The 15682-nt window shown below is 37.1% G+C and overlaps 2 protein-coding genes across 3 annotated transcripts in view; both read left to right on the forward strand.

Annotated features, from left to right (window-relative positions):
• piwil2 (piwi-like RNA-mediated gene silencing 2) overlaps window positions 1-3706 on the forward strand; it is a 39772-nt gene extending 36066 nt beyond the window's left edge. For both annotated transcript variants that reach the window (XM_073860417.1, XM_073860416.1), the window contains 7 exons: window positions 71-172; window positions 313-429; window positions 756-844; window positions 2495-2600; window positions 2783-3036; window positions 3143-3250; window positions 3391-3706. In XM_073860417.1, coding sequence (XP_073716518.1) covers window positions 71-172; window positions 313-429; window positions 756-844; window positions 2495-2600; window positions 2783-3036; window positions 3143-3250; window positions 3391-3547 — 933 coding nt within the window. In that variant the 3' untranslated portion in view covers window positions 3548-3706. The remainder of the gene's footprint in view (window positions 1-70; window positions 173-312; window positions 430-755; window positions 845-2494; window positions 2601-2782; window positions 3037-3142; window positions 3251-3390) is intronic.
• A 3461-nt stretch (window positions 3707-7167) lies between these two features.
• slc39a14 (solute carrier family 39 member 14) overlaps window positions 7168-15682 on the forward strand; it is a 37664-nt gene continuing 29149 nt past the window's right edge. Inside the window, exon 1 of the mRNA XM_055198571.2 lies at window positions 7168-7336. The gene's annotated coding sequence lies outside the window, so the exon portion shown is untranslated. The remainder of the gene's footprint in view (window positions 7337-15682) is intronic.

Below are 15682 nucleotides of genomic sequence, written 5' to 3' on the forward strand. Positions count from 1 at the left end.
GGAATCTAAATATGGATATCATCTAGTAGTATTATCATCTAGCAGTGTTTGCTTCCTCTTGGTTTTTTAGCCTCGGATGCAGCTGGTTGTGTGCATTATGACCGGGAACAGAGACGACCTGTACAGCGCCATCAAAAAGCTCTGCTGTATTCAGAGTCCAGTACCATCACAGGTTTCAACCTATGGAGTCTCATTTTCTTTGCCAATAATGAGAACGCATTTAACAATTGTCTAATTTCCAATCAAGTCAAAACAGATGGAAGTAATATCTAAAATATTTGTCGCATCTAAATCGGTCTCTCCCTTTTCCAGGCCATCAACGTGCGGACCATCTCCCAGCCTCAGAAGCTCCGCAGCATTGCTCAAAAGATCCTTTTGCAGATAAACTGCAAACTGGGAGGAGAGCTGTGGACAGTCAGTGTTCCTCTGGTGAGTGTTTGCTATCAGTGCCCATCAAATATTTTCGGTTGAAATGCTTGAATGCCATATTTGGTTTCGGATCTAAAATATAATCAATCTTTACTAATGGATTAGATAGCATTGTTAGTATTACAGACCTAAGGCACACAGTGGCTTCTGCTGATAACAGTTTCATAGTTGATACAGCAGTAGTATGTGTTACAAGCATGCTTTAATGTAATGCATATTTGCATTAACATTACTGCCTGCGCTCAAGGGCGTCTTGTATACAACCTTATAAAAGAATGTTGTTCTGTTGAATTATCAAGTAGTAAACTACAATTAAATTTTGACAGAAATCTCTAATGGTGATCGGAGTTGATGTTCACCATGATGCCAGCAAAAAAAGCAGATCTGTCATGGGCTTTGTGGCGAGTCTCAACAGGTAACTTAAAACCTGCATAAAATTGTTTTGGTTTACATGGGTTCATCAGGACCACCCGAAGTGCCTCTACACCAGAGAGGTCTTCCCACGTGGCTTTTAGCAATGCAGACTTTATATACTGTATAATTATGGCATTAAATGCCAAAATAAAGTAAATACTTGCAAACATTTCCTTAAAGCTCTTATTTATCTTGCTTGGGAACGACTTGGAACCTAGCCAAGAAAAGGCACCTCATTTTAGCACATCACGAGGTGCGTTTCCATTACCCTTTAAATTGGCAAATTGATATTGAGGATTGAAAATACGGACAGTGGAAACACGTAAATTACTCTAAAACGACCATATATCATCCACAAGATTTTTACGCTCGCATGAGGTGGTTTCTCAAAACTGCAATGGAAACCTGATGCAAGTAAGTCACATTATTCAGGGTTCACACGGGTCCTTGAAATCCTTGAAAGTTTTTGAATCTGGAGGAAAAAATTCAAGGTCCTGAGAGGTTTTTAAAAATATACATACATAGATACAGGTCATTGATAGTGCTTGAATCTATTTTATGCAATAAGGTTTCTGGAAAAATCCCTGTGTAGTGTAGGATAATATCATAAAATTCTAGACATTTTAACCACATGTGCTAAATTGTTCGCTTTAAATGCTTATATCTTCTGTATGCGAATGCTGATTCATACCAAAATGCTTTTTTGCATAGTTAGTTGTGTTTGACACATGAAAACATCTCGGGTTACGTATGTAACTGTTGTTCCCTGAGAAGGGAACGAGACGCTGCATCTCCCTTGCCATACTTCCTGCGTCCCTGTAACGCCATCTTTGGCGATATTTCAGATAGCGATATACTTCCTGGCTCCCGCATCACCCTGTCTTTGTCGTACAGCCTCACTATTGGTTGAATTTGATATACACATTCAGATGCACTTACCCCTGGAGGCGTCCCCAAAATGTCACCGCAGTGACGCAGCGCAGGTTCCCTCGAAAAGGGAACTGTAACAATGTATCTTAAAAGGTAACACGATGTAACCTTGCTCTCACTTGAAATGTGTCCCCACATGTATTACTTGAATTTGAGGGTATTGGACCCGGAAAGTCTTTAAAAAGAAAGGTCCTTGAATTTGAAGTTAACTAAGGTGTGGGAACCCTGATTATTAATTGAAGATTACGCAGTAACGTCCCAGAAACAACTCAATACATGTCTGCTCCCAAGTATGAGAGCCTTTTCTTTGCCAATAATGTTTAGAAAACACTCCTACATCTCTTTTGATTTAAAATCATGTACTATTACTTCCAGGAAACACCTATAGGTTGCCCCTCCTAAGTATAAGGGGCTTTCCTTGGCATTAATGTTTGGGGATAACACTTTTAATAGTCTAGTGCGGTGGATTTGATATTAGTAAACCTACCAACATCAGTCGACGTAATGTTTGGAATGACTACATTCACATGACTACAAACTACGTTTCGGTCGCATAGCATCGATTAATGGAAACGCGTCATTTCGCAAGTCTTTTGTCGACATTTAGAAAATAATGGTAAAGTTTTGCGCAAATCTGCAATGGAAACGATTGCTAAATAATGTATTTAGACAATGTTTATTAATATCTTGTAACTAAAACTCTGTCTTTTACTGTCAACAGCATGCTGACCAAATGGTACTCCAGAGTTACTTTTCAAATGCCTCATGAAGAGATAATCAGCGGCTTCAGAGTCTGTCTGCTTGCCGCCCTTCAAAAGTACTACGAGGTAAAAATGGCGTTTCCTTTACAGCCAAAGTGAAATCTAAGATATATTTAAATGATACAACAAAATGATGCAGCTGCCATTAATAATTGAAAGGAAATAACCCTTGAGTTTGTAATCCTGCTCCTGTTCTGAAGAGTTTATGCAACGGCAGAATTGAAAACCCCTTCTATAAACCATTCCAGGTGAACCACACCTTCCCAGAGAAGATTGTCATCTATCGGGACGGCGTGTCAGACGGACAGCTGAAGACCGTGGAGCATTACGAGATCCCACAGATTCTGAAATGCTTTGAGACAATACCAAACTACGAGCCAAAGTTGGCTTTCATCGTGGTCCAGAAACGTATCAGCACAACCTTGTACTCCTACGGTTCTGACCACTTCGGGACACCTTCTCCAGGAACCGTCCTGGATCACACGGTCACCAACAGAGACTGGTTGGTTAACTGCTTGATCTGTGTCCTACATTTAGATGTGTAGTGTTTTGCGAAAAGGAAGTGCATTTAAATGTTATGTAATATAAATTGTTGTTTCTTCCTTCAGGGTTGATTTTTACCTTATGGCTCATTCAATTCGCCAGGGTTGTGGCCTGCCCACTCATTATATCACGGTGCACAACACAGCAAACCTAACCCCTGACCACCTACAGAGGTAAGAATACAGTTCGGTATATAACGATTTCTTATGTATAGCTTATAAAAAATAATCGTTCTTATATAAATGTCATTCATGCATGCCTTGTGACTGTTGGCCACAACTGCGCCCCATGCTAACAGTGTTGTATTTCGCAGGTTAACTTTCAAGATGTGCCACCTTTATTGGAACTGGCCAGGAACAATTCGCGTTCCTGCGCCATGCAAATACGCACATAAAGTAGCCTTTCTGTCAGGCCAGTACTTGCATTCAGAACCAGCAATCCAGCTTTCAGAAAAGCTGTTCTTTCTGTGAGCGAGAGACCGCACCGATTGTTACCATGACCACGGAGGAGTGGTGTTTGATTTCCTACTCGTTTTATTGTTCTTAAAACTGTAAACTGTTAGAGTATCTACCAAGTTTTAGTTGTTGAAGTTTTGTTGTGCATAACTAAAAAAAAAGTTGCACACTCCACATTTTTGTTTGTGTCCTCTGTTTCTGTCTCACTAAAGAATGCAAACATATATGACTTGACATAACTCCCAAGTGTGAAGCCTGACCATGCAACTATAATAGACTATAGACAGTAATATTAAAGCGTGTTCTAAAAGGCCATTATACAGATCACTGAACAGATAAGTGTCTTGGTAGGGTCAGGCAATACAATAGCACAATAAAAATTTATTAATAGCACCCAGGGCTTAAGTGGTCTTACTTCAAAACACTAAATGGCTACAAAAATCACCACAGGTTCCCGGTGTAGTGTCCAAAGCCTGTCAGATTATGTTCCCCCTCATTTCTTACTACAGTTGGGGTTAGGATTCGCAAATCAGACAGCAGGCCCAAAACATCTTGAGCTGGCCTGCTTGCAATCATTAAGGGGAAGATGAATTCCCAAGTATATCAGACAAGGATAATGTCTGTACGTCAGCTAAAACTGTGTAGAAGGTGGGTTATTCAACAGGACAACGACCCAAAACACCAGAGCAAGTCCTCAACAGACTGGCTTCAGAAAAACAAAAGCCGACTTTTGGAGTGGCCAAGTCTGAGCACAGACCCCAACCCAATAGAGATGCTATGGATTGACTTGAAGAGGGCCATACACATGAGACGTACAAAAATTATGACGGCGCTTAAGCAGTTCTGCCAGGAACAATTTCTCCTCAACGATATACAGGTCTGATCCACAAGCGTCCTGTTTGGGGTCAACCAGTTATTAATTCTAAGGGTTCACTTACTTTCCACTGTCATTTTGAATGTTGAATGAGTGTGTTTAATAGACATGAAAGATCAGAATTTTTGTGTAATTATTTTTAGACGCATTTTGTTTGGCAATACCCTTGACCTGGATCAAAATCAGATCACATTTTATGACAAACATATTCAAAAAACCATTGAACTCCAAAAGGTACCAATTTCCTTGCCAATGTAACTAGAAAATGTTAATAGGACCAGGGGTCTCACTTATAAACATTTCATCCTTAAATGTGCGTACGCATAAAGCAGATTTTGCGTACTTAAAACATTTTCTGATGAATAAAACAAAGCAAAACTGGAGAATGTGCACGAACGGAAGAATGCACCTTCACCTCATAACTCTTCCCCAAAGCAACCATATATGGAGCGTACAACACCTAGTTTTACTATACGTAATATAATCTGCATATAATTTCAATATGCCTATTTCCAGAGCTGGGTAGATTACTTATGAATTTTAATCCGTTACTGATTACGAATTACATGAGAAAATTTGTAGTCAGCAATATAATCTCTTAGATTACACATCGTTGGTAGCGTAATCTGACTACTTTTGGATTACATTTAGATTACGTTTCTTATTTTCTCTTAAAAATCTTGAAATCTTATTTGATTTCAAATATATAAAGAGGGTAACAATATTTTCAATTCTATTTCACAAACAAGACCCTTAAAAACTCATTTTTAAAGTGCAATGTACGGACAGATAATTCTTCAAAATACTAACACTGATTTACTTTGCTATTAGTGTCAACTGATAGTAACACACTGAATAAAACAGAATCACTCTTTATGAATTTAAAACATATTTACTCAATTTTAAGTTATTAAAAACTAAAACCGCTACATTGCAAAAAACAATAGGCCTACTGAATTTCACAAAATTCACTGCAACTAGGTCTAAAATTTCACCTCACAAATAAAACTGAAGTGTTTGTTTAAACTGCGAGTTTCGTTAAAAATGAAATGGTGTCTGTACATCCAATAAGTTTGATTTTGACATTAGTGGGGAAATAAATAAAATTGTCTTCAGAGCTGCATTGTCACAAAGGTTTATCGCAGTTAACTTGAACAATAGTTCAAATAGTACTTTTGTTATCATAATATTATTTATCAAAATTAATGGGCCAATAACAACAAATATACAATAATTCTATTTTATTTATTATTTTTGGTTAATTTTAACTTATTTGTGATGGCAGTAAAAAATCTGGCATGGCAAGTTAAAAACTGAACCAGAATATTTCCTCCAGATCTGCTTTATTTTAAATAAAATAAGCAAAACATAAAAAAAACAAACGGACATCAGTGGTTATACATTTAGATTCATTGTTTGGTCGAAATTATTTCTAGGGACAGTTTAGTGTTCCCTGGATATTGGTAGGGAGGACATGTCCCTAGCGTCCCTATCCAAATCATGCCTTTGCATCCAGTGATAGGTAAGTAAATTTATTATGAAAAATGTATAAAAGAGAGAACATCATCATACTGCCATAGTGTGACGTCACGTGAATAATATGTAATCCATAAAATGTAACAGTAGTCTACTAGTATTTTAAAATGAAGTTTAATCCAATTAGAAGTACTTTTTTAATCTGATTACGTAATCCAGATTACATCCGTTACTACCCAGCTCTGCCTATTTCCATCCAAATTATGGTACAAAACGCAAGGAAAATGTTGCATTGCGCATGTTTTTAAACGCAATGTATTATTTTATTTATTACTAGTTTAGTTTAAAGTAATTCAACGTTTTCCAGCAACTGTTTAAGGTACAGAAGTCCGACTACGCCACCCACTATGCCGAGTTCATCAGTGCGCCTGTTACACAATTTCCTATGCATTAAAGACATCCTATTTTTAAACGAGTGTCACTTCTTCAACTTTCCTCTGCATCTAACAGTAGACAAAGGTCACACGAACACCCTCAGGACCCGATGAATTGAGACTGTTGCGCGCCTCCCGCACGGAAAGAACACATCATCTGATTTTGGATGTGTTAAGTGAAAAATGTGGTGTTTCCCTGCAGACGTGAGGCATCAACAGCGTGTATTTACCATACAACGCCATATTTCGTCAAACCGTGTATTTCTGTATCCCGGTCAAAACCAAACCACACGAGGGCATCATTACAACATACATTTAACAGCTCCGTCAAATTAAGTATAATTCACGATAAAACGAATTACTATTCTAACTCTGTTACACTCTGAGATCGGAATTCGTGATTGGGCTTTAATTTATAAGTTAGTTATAGAAGAATAACCTGCAGCAAACGTGCTCCCTCACACGTGCACTCAAACAATCGTGTGCAATAATTCATTAAATAAGTAAACTAAAGAATTGGAGCGTTAAGATGCTCACGTACTGTCGATCCATTAAATTATAACTCAAACTTGACCTTTCCGCATCTTCTCCAGAACGACGCTTTTAAGTAAGTTCTGCCTCGTGCAACTGGGAAAACCTGACGAATCCTCCTACTTCAAGGCTCGCGTTATGAATATTAATGACATAAACGCAGCCTTCCTTGGTGACCAATCTTACAACACAACGTCATTTTTTACTTAATATATACATTAAGTAACCCTGAGTGTCATCCAATAGAGAAGAGAATAGAGGAGTCTACTGAATATTAATATTTGCGAGGCGGCGCTCTCAAATGACGTCATCCCCCCGCCTCTTGTGTCAGTGACACGCCGCGGTATTGTGAATGGGTCAGTGTTGTAGAAATAAAGGATCCGGCTTAGGGGTTTAAACGGGTTTTCCCTCATGTCCCCTTTTGTCAAGTGCACCGTCAGGTAACGGACCTGACACGCGTTTACAGCTCGACAAAAATCAAGTTTTAAGGTGAGGTGTGTTGTCTTTTTGCTGTATTTGATTTACCTGGCTAGCTGGCTAACCATTAATCTCGTCAGTGTGGTTTAGAGCTATCGTCCGCGTCAGATGCGTGTCAGGTTAATTCGTGTTTTAGACAACAAATCGGTGGTTTAATTATAGGATGTGAACGTTCTGTGATGCTGCAACTAGTTATAAGCAATAGTGATGTTTTGATGGCCTGTTAGCAGACGTTATACGCAGCATTGTGAATATTGTATACGTTACCTATCTTCATCTTTATTGTTTATTTCTCACATCTGTAAACGTTACAATTTTGATGTTTCTTTCTTGTCTGATCCCTTGGATTTGGGTTATTATTAGCCTTAAAGACACTACTGTTTAAGAGTAAAATGTCATGCATGGTTGTTATCTGTGGGTTACGTTTGTGTGTTGTAAAGTTTGTGAAGTTTAAGTCATCCTTGCGAAAACGTCACGAGACGTGGCCACGTAGAACACAAAACTGGTCTGTTAAGATAATGTTTTGTTTCTCTGAAATGTCAAGGCACGTGCTTTATGGATGGTTATTTAAACCTTACGAAATGTTTATTATACTTTATTATAACTTTGGTGACAATATTTTACAATCTTTGTAACAGTACTGATTGAATAGTAATAAGAGTAAATTATGCATAATTACATGCAGTTAACCCTAATCCTATATGTGCATGTTAATATTAATAAGTACCTAAATCTATAATTACACTGTAACAAGAACACCACAAAATAGTGTAATCTAACCATTATTTTTATTAAAGGGATAGTTCACCCCAAAATGAAAATTTTGTCATGGTTTACACGCTCTCATGTTGTTACAAACCTGTATAAATGAATTCGTTCTGATGAACACGAAGGAAGATATTTTGAGGAACGATCATAATCAAACCGTTCGTGAGCCCAATTCTGCGGAGGCCGAGAGAGGACATGCACTCGTGTTGTTTTTGCTTGCTGGTTTTCTCATGATCACAACTTAATTTCTTGTTGTCTCGAGATAACAAAAGTTGTTTTCTTGTGATCACGACTTAATTTTTTCATGATCTGACATGATAATCCAAATGTAATTTCCTGTTCATAATATTTAGTGTATTTTGAAGTGGACTGCTAATGCATATGAGTTGGGGTCTTTGCCGTTACCACACGTGTAGCCGATAGACTTAATAAATAAAGTTGGACGGTTCATGTTCGTGAATTTAGGGACCATCTATAAAGTAATACTGTTTCTATCTTCAATAGTATTTAACAGTTTATTTAAATAAATATCAAAAATCTAAAAAGTGTGCATTATAGCTGAGATCCACATTAACACGTTGGTTTTGTGACTGTTTGTTGACTTTTAGGCACTCCATTTAAATGCTGTTAAAAATAGAAACATGTATATTATTGAGTAACTTAAAGACGGTCCCTAAATTCACCACTGTAAGATTGTAAATATTGACAAATCTACTTCAGCTTGAGCGAATCTCTGATCCAAGTAAAATCTCATTTGTTCATCCATGTCAGTTTAGCAAAATATGCTTTTGCTGTTTACAAACAAAACAACACGTCTATAGAGTACACGTAAGCTTTATTCACATCTCAAGAATACAACTTTTGTTATGTCGAGATCACGAGAAAACAAACAAGCAAAAATAATAATAGTGCATGGTCTCTCTCGGCCTCTGTACCATTTACTTCCATAGTAGGATAAAAAAAACTATGGAAGTGAATGGGGCTCACGAACAGTTTGATTACGAACATTCACTGTAAAAAAAAAATTCCGTAGAAATTACAGTGTTATTGCAGCTGGGTTGCCTGTAATTTACCGTAGATTTAAATGTATGTTATTTACTGGCAAGAGTTTGTTCAAAGTTAAATAAATTTTAAATATTAACAAGTCTTTCTCTTTACAGAATAAAACTATAACAGCCTCATGCAAAGCATTCTGGGAACCAGAAATCATATCAACCTTTTTCTGTTTTTTGCTTCAGATTTTGTTTCCCAGAATGTTTTGCTTGATGCTGTTTTTTTAGTTTTATTCTGTAAAGACAAAGACTTGTAAATGTTTAATGTTCATTTAACTTTGAACAAAATGTTGCCAGTAAATAACATAAATTTAAATCTACTGTAAATTACAGGCAACCCAGCTGCAATTTCTACGGATTTTTTTTACAGTGTTCCTCAAAATATCTTCCTTTGGTTTCAGGTTTGTAACAACATGAGAGTGAGAAAATGATGACAGAATTAATTGACAGATTAAAAAAATCGTAGATAACTAACTTATTCTTCTGATGTATCCTCATGTGACTGGAGAACTCTGTTCAGTTTCGTCAGGTTTGACGTATTGCGGGAGACTCCACAACTGCTTGTTATGCATTTTTCCAGCTTAGTGGTTCGGCACAAGGGTTTAACTGATGCTGATTGATGATGTCAATTGTTATTTGGGGGTAATTACTGTATACAGTATCTGTGAATGCTCTTATAAGCTGAAGGGAAGTGCTCAGGGGCATTATGCTGTTTTCCCTAATAACAGGTCTGTTGATTTAATGACGGTGTCTCGGTTAACCCATTATTGTCTGCTGTATAAAGTAGCTTTAAATTACTGACATCCTTGGCTTTTTAATAGTGCTGGTTTGGATGTGCCAGTGACACTAGCAAAAGAAGAACGGTGCATGAAGTACTGTAGATGATCAACAGGTAAACTTGTTTTTGTTTGTTTTGTCTTTTTTGGCATGGTGTGTTGTGTTTACCTTAGTGCACTTTTCAGACATTTTTATGATCATACTGTAGGTGACTTACAAGGTATAATTTTTTCTGTTTTTGTGTTCCTTGGTAGTCGATGCATAACCTTTTGCGCAATACTTTACCAGTTGAGCTACACTCTAAAAAAAATGCATTTTATATGTTACTTTAACTTAAAATTTAAGTTAAACAACTTGATTTTGTAAGTTATGTCAACTTTTCACGAGCCCAAACTTAAAATAGTAGTTTGAATTTACTTGCAAAACCAGGTTGTTTTAACTTATGCTGCATTTTTTATTGTGTAGGAACAGCTGCATGTATAAAAGTTGATGACTCATTGTATGAGCTATAAAAGTTAATACATTTTCCCGCGGTGTTAATATTGGTCACAAAATATTTGCTCTTGTTATCCAAAGCCATCTTTAAATGATACTCAGGAGTCAAACCTTAGAAAGCAAAGCAGTTGAAGCCCAGCCAACAATAGCATTCAAGGTGTCAGCAGTCATAGCGCTCAAATTTCTAATAACCTTCAGATAGGATTGTTCAGCATGGTGTGTCTTTTAGTAAGCAGTAATCCTAGATCACCAACCAATTATGATTGGCGTGTTGTCGAATAGTTTTCAGGGTGTATAAAATGTTAACTGTTCACATGATTTTGGACAATGCATGATTCAAGTTTTTGGGTTTTGCGATCTATACGTAGCACCCAATTCCGTATTTAATAGTCTTTGAAAAAACTGCCGGATTCCTGCCAGACCTCCACTTAGGCGATGTTTACATCTATTTTGTGAAAATTCCTTGCACTGCCGCCAGGATATTAATATTATGTTATCATATTGTATCTATTTATCTGTATACATACATCTGGGTGATTCTCACGAAAACTTGGTTTTAAAAATGTCAAGCATTAAAATGTAAAAATTGCTTAAATTTACTTTTTTCCCCACCAGACATTGAAAAACAAAGTCTGGAGTAAATGGGAACATTACTTTAAAAACTTTTACTTATCATTTAACACTTGTTGTAACATAATTTAAAACATTTGTCCTAAAAAATCTCATTACCGCAACAGTCAGAAAACATCAACACTGACATATTTTCAAAATGACATGACAAACCTGAAAGAACATAATTTGGAGATTCTGCACTAGTGCTGCCTCACGATTAGTCGCAACTAATCATTTGCAGAATAAAAGTTTTTGTTTACATAATATATGTGGGTGTACTGTGTATAATAATTATGTATAAATGCACACAGACACATGCATGTATGTAAATAAGAAACATTTGCATGTGTATATACATGTTTACATTTATATATAATTAAAATTATATATAAATAAAAATATTTATTATATAAATTTATATTTTTCTTAAAATTATACATGTATGTGTTTGTATTTATATTTACATAATTATTATACACAGTAAACACACATATATTATGTAAACAAAAACTTTTATTCTGCAAACGATTAGTCGTGACTAATCGTGAGGCAGCACTATTCTGCACATGCATTTAAAATCAAAGTATTATGCTTCTATTAATTAAATTAACATTTAATAAGCATCTGTTGCGGTAATGAGAATCAAAATGTCGTGTAAGCATTCTGACAAGACAATATTTCAAATTAACTGTAAAAAAATGATCTTACCTGGTAGCCATCTTGAAGTAACTGGTCCATGTGCTTGGTCACTCAAAATCAAACTTTATTAAAATTCTGTATGTGTGCTTAAACTGTTCTCAAAAAGTGTTGCGGAGGATGAGAACATCAGGCATGGAAACATAATTTTCCTAATTTTTCTTCATTATTATTATACATGAATATTCAGTAAATATTTTTTCTGTCATCTAAAGTAGTCTAGCAAAACATCCATTTATTTTTTTTCCTAATATTTTTGTGTTAATTTGATTAAAGTACAACATAACGCATGTTCAAACACAGCCGATAATGAGAATTTCAGCAGAAAATGAGATAAAATTTCCAATTATAAATTCTTATGTTGATATGTTACTATATTACACATTTTAAAGCTAAAATCATTAGTGCCGTGGTGTTTCAATGGTTTCGTGAGAATCACCCATCTATATTATGTTTAATTCCTATAAAATTGTAAAAAATCTTACCTATTATATAATATATCTTATCTATAGAACCAGCTATGTCTGGCTCTCTCCCAAGGGTTTTTTCCCCTCCTAGGACTTTTCCCATAGGGTTTTTTTCCTAGGCTTTTTTTCAACCCCTGGGGAGTCTGCTGACATTGGCTTAACTTAGCACCCTTTTATATATGTTCTGTTACGTGAGGTTACCTTTGATGAAATGGTCACTGACTGTAAATACGAGTGTATATATTACTGATGGCTGCCATTGTATCCCCTCACTGGGGACAAAGGCACATAGGATTCCAGCAAAAAATGTACAAATTCCTCCTTTCAAGGTTTTCTTCTCTGACGGCATTCTGTAGAAGCATAGCACAGGCTTGCTCCTCGTTGTTAAGTGTGATTTATTGCACAACAACTTTTCAGTATTTAGGTTAAACGAAGAAATTACTCACTTCTTACGGCAGATAGCACTTTCTTGCCCTCCAGTGGGATGTTCCGCGTGACATCACATGAAAACGATCAATTGGCTTATTTTAGGATTTAGTAAATTCTGTTAAACCCGTTTTTATTTTTATGTTCCAGCTATAGTCTCAAAGACATCACTTACAATTTTGTAGGTTTGTGGTGCTGGGGTGCGCTTAAAGGTGCAATGTGTTTTTTAGCGACATCTAATGGCGCTTTTCCATTGCATAGTACCCCACGGTTTGGGTCAGGTCGGGTCAGCTCACCTCAATTTGGCTTGGTTAGCTTTTCCATCGAGTTTATTAACACTTCAGAGTGGGAGGGATTATAGGCGTGTTGTTATATTTGCACTGCCTACTGCTGTGACATCATACAAGTGAGAGCGTCGTACATTCCCATACATTTATTTCTCATTCCGCCACAAAATTAAAATTGGCCACCACAAATAGATGTTTGCACATCGCGTTTATCACTACAGTCTTAGTGTTTTGTACAAACACCCGTGGCGTCAGCCGATGCGCTCCGCTGAGCCTCATTTAAGTTGCATTTAAGCATATATGCGGACGTGCGCGTCGCGAACGTGCCGCCACAAACTGCTAATCTGGAAAAAAACTGTTATGGTGTTCCTGATTCTCAACCAGTGGATGTTTTTCATCCCAAAAAGGAGTTTGGGAACTTATAGCAGAGCACAGATGACAACAGGTTTACTTACGAGACAGCACAAGCTCGCATAAAGGTAAAGCTAATCTTTTACCTTATAGCGATAACGCTGGTAGTGACGATTCTTTCAGACCAATCAGTGATCTGCACGTCAAGTTTTGGTATCAGCTAGGGTCGCTTGGAATCACGACGAGGTGGTACTAAAAAAAGTATCGTGTACTACGTACTGCACCCAGTGGCAAAGCCCCCAAAAGTAAGCCGATCCGACCCAAACTATGGGGTACTATGCAATGGAAAAGCACCATAACAGTAAGATTGCGTATTGCTACCAACAGCTCAGTCCACAGCTCACCCAAATAAATGTGACTTGACTTTACCTAAATAAATTTGCCTTGATCTCTATGAAGTCTCTGTGATGTTCTAGTCTTTAGATATGGCTCAGTTTTGGATTTCTCTCGCATTTTATCCAAACCAATAAGCTGTGCAAATTGAGGTGTTACTTATATAAGCAGCTGTGAGCCGAGTTTAATATGTACATTAGGGATTCGCACAAACACCTGACACTAGTCATAGTGATGCGTAAACAACCTAGTCATGTGTCTTATTCACCCTGTGTTTAAATCCACTCCAACACTCTTTTGCTTAAACTGCTTTGTTTATATTAAGCTGCATTGGGTTTGCAAGTTTTTGGAGAAGAATGTATTATTGTGCCAGCCTTCCTGAAGGCCTTGCATTTTTCCTCTGTGACTAGGAAAGGCTTCTCAATGTTTTTTTTAGAGAGCGTTCCCTTAATAGCCTCTCGCATATCCACCAATTGTTTTCCCTGTAGTCTTTACCTGTGATTTGTGTATTCGTAGAGCGTCTGCTTGACAACAAATGAAATCTAGAGGTTGTTAAGGAGATGATCTCCCTTGAGGTTATGAAACCCGCCTGCTCAGTGGAGTTGTGTATGAAGTGGAAAGTTTGCCGAGTCTTTTTCCGCTAGCTTGCAAAATATTATCAGTTTGAAGACCTTGAGTGGAACATTGGATAGATCACCTTATAGCACGTGTCAACTTTATAATCTCTATATCTAGATATTCTTCTTTCATATACAGGTATTTACCCTGTCTGGTCATACGCATCTCAGTTTGCTGCAGCTGAACAAAAAAAAAACATATATTTTGTGAAATGTATCGTTACGGTGAAATAATTTTTTTTAAGTCATACCGCCCACCCCTAGCAGCTACAGTCAATGCCAATTCTTATGGCTTATCTTGTGTCCTAAAATAACATCAGGTCACATCAATCTCCAGACAGCGTTGTTATGACCCCCTGTTATTATCTGTCACAGACAAGCATTGTACACTATCAGTATGTGGTGTGAACGGATTGCTTGTGAACTAAATGTCAGTTTAGGCCGTGAAGTTTTTTGGTCACATTCATATATGTAGCACAAACTGTTGCTATGCAAAACATTATAATCTGATTTTGTGATCTGAAATTTTCGTTTACATGTACATGTAATCCGAACATCTGCGCAAGCGCACAGCCAAGGTTGCCAGATTCTCATATGAAAACCAACCCAAATAACATTCAAAACTTGCCCAAAAGCATCCCAATGACTATTCATAGCCCAAATACAAATAGCTAATTAACAATATTCTTTCATCTTTAACCCGCAGAAAAAAACAAACCGCAGAGACAGTTTAAACAGTTAAACAGCTTGTTTGCCCTTTGATTCAGGTGTGGAGAAATGTATATCAGATTGTTATTCTATGGTAAGTGTGCTGCACTATAAAAGCATTGCCTTGCAACGCTCATATATCATCAATAAGTCAGCAAGTATCACCTTACCTTTACATCTCAATCCCACAAACACACACACACACACGCACTCAGCATATTTCAATCAGCAGTAGTGTAATTTAACCTATGCACACTGCATGTGTCCAACAAGGAATTTTTTTCTTAAACACACTTAAGATATACCTTACATTGCAATCATTATTTCTATTTAATTTTATTTAAGGGATACACCGAATATTTGGCCACCGAAAATTTCCGACTGAAAATGGCCCAAAAGAGCATTTTCGGTTTCCGTCCGAAAGACTTTTATCACCGAAACAACACGTCCGAAATGTTGTGATGACGCAAACAGAAACCGAGACCTGCACGTGCTTCTCTGAAGCAACATGTTTGCAGTGTGGACGTATTTAACCAAAAAAAGGCCCTTAAGTGAGAAACTTTCTGTACGCACAGACGCACATGCGGTAGAATGTGTCCGGTCCAGCTCCAGTCAGACGCGATCATCCCTACACCCTTCAAAGATCAGAATTCTTGATGTGTAAACTTTAGAGAGAGTTGCGTTACTGTGTCTCATACTGTAGTCCGTT

This window comes from Misgurnus anguillicaudatus, chromosome 22 (assembly GCF_027580225.2).
Source record: "Misgurnus anguillicaudatus chromosome 22, ASM2758022v2, whole genome shotgun sequence".
NCBI classification, from domain to species: Eukaryota; Metazoa; Chordata; class Actinopteri; order Cypriniformes; family Cobitidae; genus Misgurnus; species Misgurnus anguillicaudatus.